We start from the raw sequence: 19014 nt of genomic DNA on the forward strand, positions 1-19014 counted from the left end.
TATGTAATGAAATCATCACTTGCATCAGGTACAGCTGAAAAGTCATGTAAGAAGAAAGAAAAGTGACCATTCGCTTTGGCAACATAGAGGTTAATACTGACTGTGACAACTGTTTTAATGGAGTACTGGGGACAGATCCTATTGAAATGCATTAAAAAGAAAATAGCTGTAAGACATATAGATCAATGGAGTAGAATTGAGAGTCCGTAAATAAATCCATATATTTATGATCCATATATTTCTGACCATATATTTATGATCAATTGATTTTTCAGCAAGGATGCCAAGACAATACAATGGAGAAATAATTGTCTTTTCAACAAGTAGTGCTGGGACAATTGAATATCCACATTCAAATGAATGAAGTTGGACTCCTACCACACACCGTGTAGAAAAATTAATAGATCATACATCAAAATTTAAGAGCTACAACTATAAAACTCTTAGAAGAAAACATTGGAGTAAATCTTTGTAACCCTAGATTAAGCAATGGTTTCTTAAATACAATACTAAAAGCACAAATGATGAAAGAAAAAATAAATTGAACTACATCAAAATTATAACCATTTGTTCTGTAAATGACAACATCAAGAAAATGAAAATACTATCCATGAACGGGAGAAAATATATCATATCGCAAATCGTATATCTCATAAAGGATCTGTATCCATAAGGTATTTTTTAAAAAAGCAACAATAAAAATACAACCCAATTAAAAAGCAGGTAAAAAATTTGTATAAACACTTTTTGAAAGAAGATATGCAAATGGCCACATGAAAATATTCTCAACATCATTAGTCATCAGGGAAGTGGAAATCAAAACTATAATGAGAATCTATTTCACACCCATTTTGATGGGTAGCATCAAAAATCATACAATAACAAGTGTTAGCAAGCATGTGGAGAAACTGGAACTCTCACGTATTGCTAGTGGGAATGTAAAATGATGCAACTTCTTTGGGAAATAGTTTGCCAGTTTCTCAAAGTATCAGACAGAGTTACCATATAACCAAGAGAAATGAAAGAATACTTCCACATAAAAACTTGAACACAGATATTCATATTCATATTTTAAATCATGCTGAATCATTCATTCAGCATGATTTAAAATAATCCCAAAATGGAAACAACCAAATGTTCATCAATTGATGAAAGGATGAATAAAATGAGGCTTATCTATAAAATGGAATATCATTTGGTGATGAAAAGAAGTGATGTACTACTGTTTGTTACAACATAAATGACATATGTTCTTCACATACTACATGAGTGATCTTTCTAAGCCTCAATTTCCTCTATGAGAATGTGATAATGCTTTCTTCCGCCCAACTTCTGGGCACAATTATTGAGGGAGAAAATACATTGAAGGCCTTCATAAACTGCCAAATATTTCTAAACTACCTAGAAAAATATTAACAGAAAAACACAAGTGATTAACAGAGGACACTTACCTTTTCTTCAGAAAGGGCTTTGATATACTTTTTACCCACTTTTTTCTTCATTGTCCAGGAAATAGCTCTCATTTTTTTACCTAAACTTCCTCCATTATTTGAAGTTTTGTTTTGTTCTTCACTTTCATTTATGCGTTCCCCTTCATGTACCTAGTTAGAATTATTTACAAAAAACAAAACAATAAAGCAATGAAAAACATTGTCATTTGTCCACACTCCCTCTTCTTCTCTCTTTTCTCTACTTCAATGTTCTTTATCTTCACTGTAAAATTACAAACTAAAATAAATAAAGTAGATTAGTTTATTACTATCTGTGTTAACTTACCATTACCTAAGTTTTAGAAAAGAGTACTATAAATATTTTTAATTTCAGGTTTTTCTATCTTCCTTTACAAAAGCTTTGAAGAAACTATCTAAGCATATTTTTAACTTCAACATTTTTCTGTGCTGTTCTCTTTCATAGCCTGAATCACAATTTTATTTAGATATTTATTTATGGGTTTTGTTGTTGTTTTAAAGTCTGTCTCCTCCTAGACTCTAGGCTTCATGAAGTAAGGATTTTCACCTGTATTGTAACAGTACTTTCTGAGTGCCTAAGGGAGATCCTGTCATAGAGTAGATGCTCAACACACATTTACTGAATGAATAAATGATGGTTTGCTAAAAAATGTGCAAACTACTTTATCAGATTCACTAAGTTCTTTCACAAATTGCTAGGCCACCATTACTAATCAATGAATTTGAATGAGCCTGAGCAACTTTTATAGGTTAACTCTAGAATTATAAACTTAATAACAGTAAATATATCTATGTATGATTATGGAAAGTTGAAGGTTTATACAATATGGGAGTTTGAGATTGACATATACACACAGCTATATTTAAAATAGATAACCAACAGGGACCTACTGTATAACACAGGGAACTCTACTCAATACTCTGTAATAACCTAAATGGGAAAAGAATTTGAAAAAGAACAGATACTTGTATATGTATAACTGAATCATTTTGCTGTACACCTGAAACTAACACAATATTCTTAATCAACTATACTCTGATATAAAATAAAAATTTTAAAAAAAGATCAACAAGAAATCCCTCATGATAAAAAAATTATATAGGGCTTCTCACTATTTGTATACACATACTGCATTGTATTATTTACAACTGTGTAAATGTTGATAGACCATATAGCTATATACAAGTTTATCAATGTATATTCATGCATGTATACAAGTTTATCCATAAGTTTATATATACATAAATATATAGGTGAATAAAAAGGGATAGATGTAATATATGTATAAAAGGGGATATATTATATATACACATGCATATGTATGCACTAATGGAGGTATTTATAAAGTAATAATAGGTGTCATTTTCTTTCTACTTTTTTTTGGTCTAGAATATCCATTGCTGAAATCAACATATTTAAAGATATTATAGGTAGATGGATATAGGAATCTGAAAGGTATTCTGAGAGTCAGATATGATAAAAAGAATTCTTTATTAAAAAAAACAAAAAATAAAGATGCAATATATAGAATGAATAATTAAGAAGTGCATAAGATCTAAAGCCTATTGATCTAAAACAAATCTATCACATGAATAGATAACTCAGGTTCAATGATAAGCATATATTTTTACTTTTCTCAATGTACATCCCTCCCCTCTATTTTATTAGTTGTTTTACATTTCATTAATCACTTATCACAGTTGGTCCATGGTTTATGAGATAGTATAACAAATAGCAAACTTTGGACACGATGTTGCATCCTGCCTTTGTCATTTATGACCTGTATAATTTAGAAGTAATTTTATTCAAACTTATTTCTTCAGTGATAAAATAAAAATAATAATAGTTCCTACTTACAGGTAGGTAAAGTGCTTAGTGCTGTGCTTACTTCCTGGTAAGTGCTCAGTTAAATGTAGTGATGATGATGATGATGATGATGTAAATAATTTTATGGGAAGCTTTTCTTAAGCTACATTCAAAGTGTTCATGGTTTGCAAGTGTGTATGGAATGGTCACCACTGAGACATTTCAAAGTGTACAGAAGTATGAGAGTGCAAATGAGCAGCCTATGCTCTCCTTAACTAATTTCCAATTAAGCCATTTAATCATTTCCTAAATTAAAGCAATTACAACTTACATGAAATTTAACATATATGTTGTTTTATAGTGGAAATGCTCAGAAAATTTGGGATCGTCTGTGTTACTTTAAACTGTAAATCCTTCGTAAGTTGATGTTCTGCCTTCCCAAACATCTGTTAGGTTTCTTAGATAGATTTTTACTCTTAATGTCCAGCATGGTACTAGATACTAAATAATTGTTTGTTCATTTATCACAAAAATGTATGCAAGGTTATGATCTTTAAATATATTCCTTTTTCTTACTGTAATTTGCAAAAATTACATTGGCTTCATAATTTTTCATAATGTGTTTGTATAACACTCATTAAAATGGAATAGAATACTAACCCCAGTTGAATCATCTGGTTTTGATATGGAATTATTCCGAAAACGGTCAAAATTCCCAAAACTGCTGCTGCGCTATAAAATAGGAAAGAAAAAGGAAAGGAAATTTAGGATTTGTGACTTTCACTGATAAAACTGCTAAATAGATTAGATTATGGTTCAGTAAGCATCAGTCTCTTGCAAATACAGGATTAAAAAATCTCTCTGGACTATCTAATGGCACTGAAGGTGTAACTATTATTAACATTGTAATATTTACAGTTCATAAAATGTCTTCATATGTTTATGTTACAGTGTTAAGCACCTTGGAGAAAAATCTATTAAATTATTTTTAATTTATAGTGTTACTTTTGCTCTTGAGAATGGCATGTATTACTAAACAACCAACCAACTAATAAAAAAACAACAAAACAAACACACAAAAACAAGCATTTGAGTAGATCCACAATTGTTCCTCATAAAGATCATATTTATCAAAAAGTAAAAATGAACACAAATGCATTTCCTGTAGCTAACTCCTGATAACTTGAAACTCTCTACTAGATGTCAGAATGAGAAGGCACATACACAGACCTATTAATAAATTGAAAAGCGCATTTAGGTGTACACAGGTTGGGAGGAAAATGAATTTTTCCACATTTAACATGGAATTACAGTGAGACCCCTGGGTCAATTTCATTCACTCGTTTTAAGAAAAAGCTTAGTATGTTAATAGAAGACTTATTCTCTTGGATACTTCTTGCCTACAAGGCTAAATTTTTATTCCTATGTAACTCATTCTAGGCAGGTAATTACAAGCAATTCCTGATATACTGCAAAGTAAACGATTCTCCTAAACACATTTTCAAAAATCTTTAGAGTCTTTGAGTCACAAAATTGATATTTTCTCACTATTTAATTTTATACATTGTTTGGGATGGTGGATATTGGATGTTACAGACTTTATATACCCACAAATCCCAAGAATATGTTATCTTAAGAACTTTATCTCATTTCAAGCTTATAATATTTTCAAAATAAGCTGGTGGTACTGAAAAATAACCTGGTAATTTGAAAAGTTAAAAATGGGAGTCAGTAATCTATAAAACTTTGTATTGTCCTTTAAAAGTCACAGATCATTTTAGTTCAAGTCGGCTTCAAAGGCTCAGTCTTTACAAGCATTTTTATTCTCATGTCTCCCTAACAGTGATCTTTAAAACTCCTTGTTTCCCTTTTAAATCAGTTTAAATAAAAAGATCCTGACACGTGACAAGGGGTTAGCTTGATAGACAGTGTGATACAGAACGTCACCCCAAGGATGATGGCTGTGTTAGACACAAATAATGCCTTTCGCTGACTTGCTACCCCTGATGAAGAAGCCCTTCACCTTGTGGTGAGGGGAGAGAAAAAGAAGGACTGAAACTGAGAACCACTCTGGTTCTCACGCAGGGCTTACTAACTTAGAGTGATTTCCCAGAGCATTAATCATTTCTACTTGCCTAGTAGGCATTTCTGCCAGGCCATAATTGCCCAGAAATCACAAAAGGGAATTGAGTGTATTCTTGTGTTGCTTATAAACTATCTGAACACAGGGAAATCTGTTACTCTTTTATCTACTTGAAACATTCTTATGGCCTATTGGAGCCTGTGCTTAGGGCAATTTTGTAGTCTACAACCAGCCTATGTCCTGCCTACTAAATATTAATGAGGGTTACAGCATGATATCCACCACTGGATAATCGGTCGTGTCGCCCGGCATGAATAGGCTCACTTCAGCGTTTCTCTACAGTATCTTCTGCCATTAACTAATCTATAGTCACCATCTTTTAAAATTAATTCTCCCCTCACTATGTCAATAAAGAGAAGCAGATAATGGAGTAGTGGTTTTCAGGACTATTACTTTGGGTTTTGTCAGTCATCTCATTATGAATCACTCAACAGCTTTAAGCCAGAGGAGTAAAATACCAATCTGTCCTAAGACACCCTTTAGAAGCAAATCTAAGTATTTAAAATAACGTTTTTAAAATTTCAGTATTCTCTAGTCAAAAAGTTAGTGACTTTCTGAGATGGTTTCATAATGTATAGGTTATGCCTTAATGAAAAAGGGCTAATGTCTACTATGAGATATGGACAGTGAACAAATGTGTAATTTCTACTGCTGTTAAGTTTCCAGTGAAAAGGTGAATCACGTGGAGGTAAGCTGGTTTCATAGATGATAGTCCTTTATAAATAAGAATGTATTTCAATATTGATAATTTTGCACTGTATAATTATAATGGATTAGGTTTAGCAAATACTATTTTGTGACAGAACTCCCATCAAGACAGAGCTATTATATAAACAAATAGCTATCGACAAGAATAACTTAAATAAAAATGCAATTTATATTTTAGATAATTCTTTGTTTTTGTTGACATTAGATTATATTTAGTCTTTAACTATAAATCTATACAGTCTTTCCTTATGCAATTAGATATGTGTTTGTAAAATGGCACACCTGTAGAAGGTAATTTGGAAAAACTAGCAAAATTACATGTATATGCCCTTTGACCCAGAAATTTCATTTCTAGACGTCTATGTCAGAGATACACTTGAATATAAATCATGCACATTCAATGTAAATCTTTTATAATATTGAAAAGCTATAAATCCCAATGTTCATCAAGAGAAGACTGATTGAATAATTTATGGTAAATTCAAACAATAGAAATGTGTGCATCTGCAAAAACACTGAAATATAACTATCTGCTATGGAATTATCTCCAGGACAGTGTACATGAAAAAAGACAAGTGGAGAAATGTGTACATAATAGACCACCTTTTATCTAAGGGTGAAAATACATGTATGTGTCTCAATACAGGCAAAAATATATTTTCCTTCTTAGAGAAACGGGGTAAAAGAAGCAAAGTAAAAGGGACAGAAAACACACTTCTCTGAATATGCCTTGTTTTATAAATTTGACTTTAAAACCATGTAACTTTAAAAACATACTTATAAACAAAATTAAATAAAAATAAAAGCAATCCTTAACAATTCCAAATAAAAATAATGAATCTAATTTCATATTGAATTGGTGGCTTAGAGAGAGGAATTATTTTAAACAATTAAAAAAAAGACAGTAATTTGATAGTTTGAAGGACCAAAAAAAGACAAATTTTAACCTGTTTTCCAATCCCATTTACAATTGCATCCAAAAAAATTACCTAGGAATAAATCTAACTAAGGAGGTAAAAGACATTACTCAGAAAACTATGTCACTCATGAAAGAAATTGAAGATGACACTAACAAATAGAAACATATATCATGCTCATGGATTGGAAGAGTTAATATTGTAAAAATGACCACATTAGCCAAAGCAATCTATGGATTCAGTGCAATCCCTACCAAAATACAAAAGGCATTTTTCACAGAATTGTATGAATTCACAAATAACACTAAAATTTGTATAGAAACACAAAAGACCTTGAATAGCCAAAGCAATCTTGAGAAAGAAGAACAAAGTTGTAGTTACCACATTCCCTGATTTGAAACTATACTACACAGCTACAATAATCAAAACAGTATGGTACTGACACAAGAACAGACACATAGTTTAATGGAACAGAATAGAGAGCCCAGAAATATACCACACTTATATAGTCAATCTACAGCAAAGGAGACAAGAATACACAATAGAGAAAAGACAGCTTCTTCAACAAATGGTGTTGGAAAACTGGAAAGCTACATACAAAGGAATCAGACTGGATTACTTTCTCACACCACATAAGAAAATAAACTCAAAATGGATTAAAGACGTAAATGTAAGTCCTGAAACCATAAAACTCCTAGACAAAGTCATAAGCAGTAGGTTCTTTGACATTGATCTTAGCAATATATTTTTTGGATATGTCTCCTCCTGCAAGGGAAACAAAAGCAAAAATAAATAAATGGGACTACATCAAACTAAAAAGCTTTTGCACAGCAAAGGGAATTATCAACAAAACAAAAGGCTGCCTACTGAATAGGAGGAGGTATTTGCAAATGATGTATCCAAATAGGGATTAATATTGGAAATATACAAAGAACTCATACAACTCAGCATCAAAAAAAGAAAAAAAAGAAAAACAATCCAACAACCCAATCAAAAAATGGGCAGAGGCCCTGAGTAGACATTTTTCCAAAGAAAACATACAGGTGGCCAACAGGCACATGAAAAGATGCTCAGCATCACTAATCATCAGGGAAATGCAAATCTAAACTACAATATCATTTCACACCTGTCAAATGACTATTATCAAAAGACAGCAAATAACAAGTGTTGGCAAGGATGGGGAGAAAAGGGGACTTTTGTACACTCTTGGTGGGAATGTAAACTGGTGTAGCCACAATGGAGAACAGTATGGAGGTTCCTCAAAAAATTAAAAAATAAAACTACCATACAATCCAGCAATTTCACTCTTGGGTATTAATGCAAAGAAAAAAAAAAAGCACACTAATTCAAAAAGATACTTGCCCCCCTTTGTTCATTGCAGCATTATTTACAATAACCAAGCTATGGAAACAACCTAGGTGCACATCAATAAATGAATGGATAAAGAAGATGTGGTATACAAATACACACACACACACACACACACACACACACACACCCCACACACAATGGAACAAAAAGGAACAAAATCTTGCCATTTGCAACAACGTGAATGGACCTAGAGAGTATTTTGTTAACTGAAATAAGTCAAACAGAGAAAGACAAATACTGTATGATTTCACTTGTATATGGAATCTGAAAAAGGCAAACAAATGAACAACGTAATAAAACAGAAACAGTCATACATATAGAGAACAAACAGGTGATTGCCAGAGGGGAGGGGTTGGGGGATGAGAGAAATAAGTGAGGAAGATTAAGAGATACAGACTTCCAACTGAAAAATAAATGAGTCACAGGTATGAAATTAGGGAATATGGGAATAATAATGTAATATCATTGTATGGTGGCAAATGGTAACTAGACAGCATGTTGGTCATTTTGAAATATATAGAAAGATCAAATCATTATGTTGTGCCCCAGGAATTAACATAGTGTTGTAGGTCAATTATACTTCAAAAACAAACTCAGAAAAAGAGATCAGATGGTGGTTACTAGATTCAGGGGGTAGAGAGAGGGGGATTGGATGAAGGTAGTCAAAGGTACAAACTTCCAGTTGTAAGATAAGTAAGTACTAGGGATGTAATGTACAGCATGATAAATATAATTAATACTGCTGTATATTATATATGATTGTTAAAAGAGTAAATTCTAAGAGTTCCCATCACAAGGAAAAGATTTTTTAATCTTTATTTTATCTTATATCTATATGAGATGATGAATGTTCACTAAACTTAGTGTGATAATAATTTCATGATGGATGTAAGTCAGATCATTATGCGGTGCATGTTAAACTTATATAGTACTGTATGCCAATTATATATCAATAAAACTGGAAGGAAAAAATTTTTAATTTTAACCTGTTTTCAGTATTCACACCATTGTTAATGATATCGATATATATAAATGCGAATGTTGAGAGACAATGAAAATAAGTAACGATGTTAATGACATTTGAAGTCAAAATTCTCAGTCTATATTCTCAAATTTTTCATTTTGTCATACCATAAAGTAGGTAAGCTTTCAAAGACTACTAGGGCCATGCCAAAACGACACAAGGGCCATATTAAAAGATTGTCACTAGGGTAAATTGTATCCAAATATGGGACAATTTTAGTAAAAGGAAGAATAATAACTGAGCTACACTGAAATACATCTAATATATCAAAATTCATGAGTTCATAATGATACTAAGAAGAAAAATATCAGTTGTCACCTTTGGAAATGTTACAGCCATATTATGAAAACTGGCAAATAAAGGGAAAAACAAACATTTAATCTGTCCTTCTTGTATAAAACATATTTGAGAGTAAATAAATATTTAATAAAGGAAAATTTTTCTTTCCATGTATATGTGTGATATATTCTAGCTAATCAATTAAGTGATGAAATTACCAAAGTACCATTTTGTAAGTCCCAAATGCAATAATGGATCTAGGCAACAATCATCAATGGCTACTCAAATCACAAAAAAGAATGAACCAGAATATGGGCTTCATAACGGAAGCACCTAATATCACCAATGAAATATTCTTTTTTAAAAAACCTGCAATCACACCAAGCTTCTGTATCTAACTACCAGATTACAAAAAATACAGAGACAGAGGAGCATCTTAAATGACATCAAAAAGATGAAGTCAACCAGAAAATTTTAGACAATGAGAAAATTTACAGCACAAATAACCTGGTTGCTTCAACTAATCAACAGAAAGAAATAAAAGAAGAGGGGGAAAGTATAAATTGAGAATCTTTAAGAGTTGTATCAACTAAATAAATACTGCAAAATCCATAGATCTTATTTAGATATAAATCAAATAAACCACTGTAGCAAAACACATCCAGGAGACAACTGAGGAAATTTTAAAATAAGTAGCTAGATGATGATATTGAGGAAGTATTGTTATTTTTCATTTGTAATTCAAAATAATCTAGTGAGGGCAGGAAGTATGTGGGCATAAAGGAGACATGACTGGATGTTATTTAATGATTAACTGGGTGATGGATATATGGGGTAGATTGTACTACACTCTGAGTTTACATATGCTTGAAATTTTCCATAATAAAATGTTGGGTTAAAAAAAGAACCAAATGTACCTATATAAAAGTTAAAAATAATTTACAAAGAGTTAATAAGGTGTAGGGCAGGGGGAAGCATATGGGAAAATTGTAACTTCCTCAATCTTGCTGTGATCCTGAAGCTGTTCTTAAAAAATTAGTCTTAAAAAAAAAAGGGTAAATGGTTGCACAACTTTCTAAGGAACTAATTTTTAAAGAGATCATTAACATTACTTAGGTCATGGTTGTTTAGAGGTATGGATGTATTTAAGGAGAAAATAAAGTTTTGCTTTCTAAATTTATTTTAGTACAACTAACTTTCCGATATAAATGTATTTTACTAGACTACCTTTTGAAGACTATCTGGTTATGTGGTACAGTTACCCTCTTCCACATAGCCTACTTGGCTTCCACAAAAATAGGGCTGAATAACTGGCATTTGGGTTGTTTGGACTCATTCGTGTGTGTGTGTCCCTACGCAATGCAAAGAACTTAAGAAAGGATTCTTTTTTGTTCGTCACATTTCTTCTCTAGTTTTGTATAATTCTAATTATTACAGAATGTCTATTCATTATATAAAGCTAGCAGGATTCTTGGAAATCATATAGTCCCTCTCAATGAGGAAACTGTTATAGGAACAAAAACTTGCAAAAAAAATCCCCCCCCCTTTTTTTTTCAATTCTCCACCCTGCTGTACTCTCCACTATGTCATTGCATTACAAAGTTTTGATCCTGTTTTCCATTTTCAAAGAAACTTGCTATTTAAGCGGGATGAAAAATATGTAAAGTTAGCTTGATATACAGAATAGAACTGAGTAGGTTTCTTAAAACAATGACCATCCTAAATTTATCAACATGAAGGAGAATTAGGGAGTCTCTTTTTTTTTTTGGAATGTAAATCAACCTTTTGACCAAAACCAAAAGAATTGAACCCTTATTTTCATTTTTTAACCACTCTCCAGCTTCCGGGATCTTCAAGTAAAATCTTATCTCCATCCAGCATGACAATATTTGGGTAAGGCATCGGTGGAAAATTTCACAGTCTATTTCAAAGAAAAATTTGCATATATGAGTCAGACATCTGCAGTATTTTGAAATATACTGGCAAATTAAAAATCACACACACTCTGCCAATGAGTTCTCACATCATCTAAATATTGCACATAGAGCCTTCATTGGTAATATGCTCTTAAAGTTCAGAATTCTGTTTCAGCACGTGCTTGTATGAATATTCTATAATAATGGTATGCTAAATCTCAATAAGCTTGTCAGCCTTTATCCAAAGGCATTTGAGGATTTAATTGTTCTAACTAACTCAGGTGCTGAGATCTTTTGAAGAGTATGAAACAAATTTAACTCACTTAAAATAATCTATGAGGATTGACTCAGTGTTAAATAATTACACTATCATGTGGCGCTGATGGAAGACAGTTGTTTGGGCGTCAAGGAGCTGAAGGCTGAAAGACAAACAGCATGTGAAATAAGGCCTTCAACACTAACATTTTAACCTTGGGTAAAGGCAACTCAGTACTCAAATATGTATCAATGCTCTAAATATTTTTAATGTACATCTGGACTCTTAGAACAAAAGTTAGTCTACTTGATCTCTCTGTTTCAGTATCTTTCCTATCAACTGCACGCTATCTAAAGGAAGTGCAGATTCTGACTCCACCACAGCGTTTTAAAAAGTTGTGTCAAAATTTCCATGCTAAAGCTTTCCTTTCAGAAGTTGATGTGCCAAGAGATGTTTTCTGTAAATTGAAACTACCTCAAAGAAAATTACCTAAAGGAAAGAAAACTAGAACTAAAAAAAAATCAATGCAGAATGAGCCATACCTGTAAAAGCGTTATTATTTAATGTAACAAAAATAAGTTTTATGAGTGAAAAAGATTCAAACATTGAGAATTCTCAATTGCACTGCTGCATTACTTACTTATTACCATATCTTATGATTTACATTGCATTCACTGACTATAAGTATGCTGCACTTTTAGGAATTGAATAAAAATTAAGATATTCTATTTTAGCTGGAAAGAATTTTTAAAATAAATAATACTGATATTTCTTAAATATCTTTTTTTCAGGTAAAAAGCATAATGCAACCAAAGTTCAGTCACTTGATATTACTAGGTATCAACTCTTACAAAATCCTATAGAATAAAAAGGAAATGCAAAACTTTAAAAAATGTGACCATGATCAGGCTATCTTGAACCTCTCAGCTTCTTGTTTTACCTATTGTAAAACTTCTGCTGGCTTACTCAGTCCTGTATTATTATTATAGCACTGACTTTCTATTCCTTCTCTCTCTTTTTCTAACTACTAAACTAAACAAGTATACTAAGTGGTGCCTCTTGATCCTCCTGGAATTGTTTCATTATACCATCCTTCCTTGAAATCTTCAAGAATTCCCTTAGGGAACCCAATTTTGCAGCTTCTCTAATTTACAGTAGCTTCTCTGCCTGCCTTCAGGCTGGAAGGCGTATATGCCAACAAAAATCTCTCTCTGCTTATGGCCTCTTACCCCTGAGGATCTGTTTTGATCATGCCTTCTGAACCTTCCACCTGCACTGTTGGAAACCGGTATTTGCTCACTGCTGTCTTTGGGGAGTTTGGACACATAATGCAAAATGTAATATATTTACCACACACACATTCTTTCAGCCTTCACATCTGCTCAATTCTTTTCCCAAATCTCTGTTGTAGGCATTTATCTTCATTACCGCTATGCAACTATGTGCTTATAACCCCATTCCTGAGTCAACGAAATAACAACTTTCAGCTCTTTAGTTCCCAAATTCTTGCCTCTCCAATCATCTAAAGACGTCACAACACTGGACTCCTTTCCCTAAAATACCAATTCTCATCATTCCATTCATCTTCTCAAAATGTAAAGCTTGCTCCACATTGGTTTCTTGGCCCCTGAGAGCTTGTTTTATGCCGAGTGATTTATCTATAATTATTTCATTAAACAAATACAACCCCCCCTCTGAGATGGTTATTGATTCCTTCAGTTTACAGATGAGGAAAACTGAGGCTCAGAGAGTTTAAGTGACTCTTCTTTAGTTAACAAAATGAAGTCCAAACTTAGCATGCTGCACATTCATGATTCCCCATGGATTCAGGTAGTGCTAGTCAATCTGATTAAGCAGAACTTCTGACACTTCTTGCTGGCCAGTATGGACACACTCGTTTATGTTTCTAAGCTGTTGCTCACGCTGTTTTTCTCTCAAGGAAAGTTCTTCCGCTCTTCTTCCTCCTACTCAAATCCAGCCCATTCTTCAAGGGCAGGATCAAGTCCTACCTTGTCTATGAGACCACTTGCCGACAACTCATCATTTTAGCACACATTGATTGCCACCGATCTTAAGCGATGTAGGCCTATAGAAAAAATCCTACAGTTGGGAGCCTTGGGAAAATCACAACAGATGACAAATCCCACATATTTCTCTTCAAGTTAAATGACAAAAACCATACATTTCACAGTTACACAAAAGCAAATTATAACTTAGTCACGTTATAGTCAAAGATAACAATTTGCTGATGTTTACTTAAGGAGCATAATGTTTTACATTATGCAATTCAGTGTAAATATACTAAGGGGCTTCTATGGCTAAACTTTGTGCTTGGGATCAGGGCTGTCTGTATGAATAAGAATCCATCCTGGAGGAATTTACACTCTATTGGTGGCATCAATCACAGAATTCCAATCTATAAGAGCTAAATAGAGCCATATTCAGATGAATGGTATACAAATATAGAAGCAATTCCTAAAAGCAGACTATATTTGCACACACAATAAATTAAAAATGTATACTAGATGTCAGCTTGGAAATTTATATTCATCATTATTTATACTTGTACTGACTACTTAATACATGAAAGGCATTTTGTATGCATATGTCTATATCTATATTATTGATAGTCTAAAGAAAGACAGTAAAATGATCACAGATTTTGGACATGAAATTAGCTGAAATCAATACAATTTGAATTTGCTTAACCATCTTCAAAAATTATTTACTGTAAGAGATTGTGTAGTTATTGACTGAGGGACTACTTAGAAATTGCCAAATCTAAAGAGGATAATTGCTAAAATGATGATTAAAGTAATAAAAATACAATGAACCACACACTGTGTATTAAAAGGAGCACTGGATGACAAAAAAATGTGTCTTAATAATTATCTCCCGGGGCTTCCCTGGTGGCGCAGTGGTTGAGAGTCCGCCTGCCGATGCAGGGGACACAGGTTCGTGCCCCGGTCCAGGAACATCCCACATGTTGCGGAGCGGCTGGGCCCGTGAGCCATGGCCGCTGAGCCTGCACGTCTGGAGCCTGTGCTCCGCAACGGGAGAGGCCACAACAATGAGGCCCGAGTACTGCAAAAAAAAAAAAAAAATATATATATATATATATATATCTCCCGAACTCTTCAAGGGAGAGAAAGAAAGATTGTTTCTAGTGAACATAATCATTTGGGGGCACTAGAAAAGTGTTGTGTATTCACAAGAATATATCACTAGGATGGACTATCACTGGATGGACTATCTTTCGATATATCTGGATAGACTATCTTTCGATATATATCTGGATAGACTATCCAGATATATATATATCCAGATATAGATATAGATATCTGGATATATAGATATATATATAGATATATATAGATATAGATATATATATATATCTATATATCTATAGATATATATATAGATATAGATATATATATAGATATATATATATCTATATATAGATATATATAGATATAGATATAGATATATCCAGATATAGATATATATCTGGATAGACTATCTTTCGATATATCTGGATAGACTATCTTTCGATATATCACTAGGATGGACTATCACTGGATGGACTATCTTTCGAAACCAGAATAAGTGGAACTTTTCAATTCTTTGCACCAGCATGGATGGGTTGTTAAGACCTTCATGGAGAGCTGTGTTGAAAAGCGTTCCAATGCTACTTTCGGGCTGAGAGTTAGAGATCATGATTAACCATGTCCACCAAGGTTACACAAGATGGTCTGTGTTTTAGGGAAGATGGTGGGGAGGGGAATGAGGAATTACAGGTAACATACTTTATGCATTTACCATACCTATTCAATGATAAGTAATTTCTGTGAGCAAATTTCCATTACTAATTTTGTTTCCTAGGCACCTTGATAGAGAGAATGTAGTATGAAAAATGGATGATTCAGATTTCCAGTTACAAGAAATATGTATAATCCTCCCATAAATTTAGAAATTAACTTTCTATTATGTACCTATTAGAGTTTTTCTACTTATAGCCAAATATTCAATAATATTTTAACTATAGTCACGACATTGTCAACTATTTTAATCCTATAATCTTCAAAAACACATAAGTCTGCATAAGTAATTCTCCAGAGTAGCATATGGCTAACAAAAGAAGATAATATTGAATATCATGGTTAAGGAAGGCAGCAGTTATTTAAGAGAAGAATGACTTTGAAGTAGTAATCATAGCAGGACTTACTACATTGATCATAATCTTAATGGTCAATGGGCTGGTTTTCTCAATAAAGGCCATAATCTACTATTTGTTCTACCTACTAATGAAATTATATCATATGTATTATGCATAGTATCATTAATCTAAAAGACAAACTATTAAAGAAATGAAAGAGAGGTTATGCCTATTCAACTTTATCATCAAAGAGATTTGTAAAAAGCAAGAGTAACTTTTTATCATCTAAATTAAACTGAACATTCTCTTTCAGGTTTTAGATTTAAGCCTTTTCTCCTTTTCAGTAGTCAGAGAGAGAAAAAGTCTTGAAAATTTTTTCTTAGTTGACATGTGGTAGAAGAATGTACAGTACCTTTAAGTCCATGAAGATACTTATTCACGTACTTAGTAGTTGAGTATGTTGACTCAAACTTTAGGATCTTGAGAAATTTCCTAACCAAGTTTACCAGTCAAATGTTTCTACCACTAAATCCAATTACTCCAGTTTTAAAAATAAAATAAAATCTTCACAAAGAGGCCAGCATTCATAGTACCCATTGCTTTGAAATCTTAGTTAAATAAAGGAGTGAAAATAAAGTTGGGAAAATAGAATCCATTTAATACACTTTCCCATCAAATTCTCTGGAACAAAAACTCTCCTTTACCTCCGTTAGTCTGCAATGCGCACCACATTCACTTGGTCTCTGGGTACATAATGACCTCTAACATTCTCCCCAAGGGATAGTCCAGTCATGCAGTGATCTCCTTGAACACAGGTAATGACAAACAACAAGCTAATTCTCAAAAAGGTTTTTTTTTTAAAGTCATTTTTACTACTTTTAAATGAGTGTGTTTGATGCATGATTTTGGTCCCCCTGATTAATGGTCACCGCCAGCCCAGCTTCTGGAATTGTAATGTTTCTGTGAGCTTCCCTCCAGCAGAGCTCGACCATTAATCCAGTGGCATATGTCAGCTCAGCAGAGCAAGGTCACTCTTCTGCTTCAAGGGGAACCTTTTTAGAAATAATAAAACTGACAGAAAGTTCTTTTTTGCATGTTTTATGCCACCTGAGGTTGAGTGCTGCAGTTAATATCATAAAGCTTATAAACATTCCCATCTCAGGCAGCACCCGCTGACACTATGCTTAGGAATTTAAACTATTTTTTCTTAGTAAGAACAGACATGTTTATGTGGGGCAAATATACAGTATGTAATCCTGAACAAGGAAAGAATAAGTAGAAAAAAAATAGTTGTAAGTTCATGCTAGGATATTTGGAAGAGATGTTTGGGTTCTATAACTTCTTCATTGTCAATTACATCTATTTTCCTTTCATTGTATTTGGATTTGGCTCTAAAAATATTTTAGTCTATTGAGGAGTTAATAGTGGTTTGAAATGTAATAGTAGTGGTAGAAATGAACTCAGTTTATGACAATTCCTAAACCTACAATATATGTCTGATAATTGTAGAACATTTATCTTTGAAGGAATTTTATTTTTAAAATTATGAAGCTTTGTTTCATTGGTAATGGGTACTTTAAAATTGGTAAATAATTATAGTGAGATATTCATAAGCTTAAAGTAATTTGAAATTTGTAGATGGCTTAGTTTAGAAAAGATGATGGCTGTATAATAACTCACAATATAAAGAATATATACCCATAAGCATTACAAAATTTATATATCAAATTATTTATTATTACTGTTAATTAAAAAATCAAAGTTGCCTAGCTAAAACCATGTGAATATTCAGAAAAAAATTTAATCAAATATTCAGACCAATGACATATCACTATATATTATGATATTGATATAAGGTAAATCTGTCTTGAATCTTATTCCAGGAATTTAAATTGTTAAAATTATGAAAAACATAGAAAAGAAACTTCATTGTTTAGCTGTCTTTATTTTATGAATATAGAGAAAAGGTGGGGTCAGGTGGCAACTTAAGCCAGTCTTTCCAAGAAGCCAGTTCCTTGGTTGGGTCTCCATGTCCAATGTCAAGCCCTCACATTGACAGGTACAAGAACTTTATTTTTCAAGCTTGCAGAACTAAACAACTCCAAGGGGAACTGACTCATAAACTAAACTGTTAGGCTACCAAAAATGGCAATACCAAGTATTGGTTAGGTATGAGAAATTCAACTGCCAAGAAGAATGCATATTCTTGTTGACTGATCAAAGAAATGTCTCCCCTAGAGACATGGGATGCAAAGTCATTGCTGGAAGTTTGTTTGATTAGTATAGTAGAGTCACAGAAAAGTGAATTAGGTTGTATTAAAGGCTAGAGACACGAAGTTATAATAGCCTGAACTTAGTTCACCTAAGTGAGCAAGTCTGCTGAGCCTAATGGAATATTTGCTTTTGTTGATACAGATTGTTCTGCAGACTCAATGGCAAATTTCTACTCTCCACCTCCTTTCTAACCTCCCTGAAAGCAACTCTTTGCAAATGCTTTTTTTTTTCCCTTCAGACAGATTACATTACAATTTTTGATTATTGTTTTGTCTCATTACATTCTAAGAACGGTTACTTTGTTTTATATGGGTGTTGCCCAGATCTTTATCAGTGACACATTTACAAACTATGTCTTGGAGTAGAGTACTACTTTAGATGACTTATATTATCCATTAGTCATTACACAAGTATTGTGCATATGTTGAGGAAACACGACTATGTTCCATATTATAAATATTTTTGATGGTAGCCAAAGTGTAATAGAGGGCACATGGAGTCTGAAAGTTAGACAGAGTTCAATACCCTTTGTTCCCCCCCCAAAATTGCAGGGATACAAATATGAATTAGATGCATCCCCTGTTCTTGATGGTAACTCCATTTGGGAGGACATATTAGAATAAACTATGCTAAAAGAAACAATAGAGGTATTGAACAAGTACTATTAAACTAGAAAGGAGGGAGAGATTATTAA

The 19014-nt window shown here is 32.8% G+C and overlaps 1 protein-coding gene across 1 annotated transcript in view; it reads right to left on the reverse strand.

The window, feature by feature from the left end:
• SAMSN1 (SAM domain, SH3 domain and nuclear localization signals 1) overlaps positions 1–19014 on the reverse strand; it is a gene marked incomplete at its 5' end in the record, with an annotated part of 131520 nt that overhangs the window by 19576 nt on the left and 92930 nt on the right. The window contains 2 exons of the mRNA XM_082655338.1: positions 1452–1601; positions 3937–4008. Coding sequence (XP_082511464.1) covers positions 1452–1601; positions 3937–4008 — 222 coding nt within the window. The remainder of the gene's footprint in view (positions 1–1451; positions 1602–3936; positions 4009–19014) is intronic.

The sequence above is a fragment of the Grampus griseus genome, assembly GCF_964374135.1.
Source record: "Grampus griseus genome assembly, chromosome: 5".
Classification (NCBI taxonomy): domain Eukaryota; kingdom Metazoa; phylum Chordata; class Mammalia; order Artiodactyla; family Delphinidae; genus Grampus; species Grampus griseus.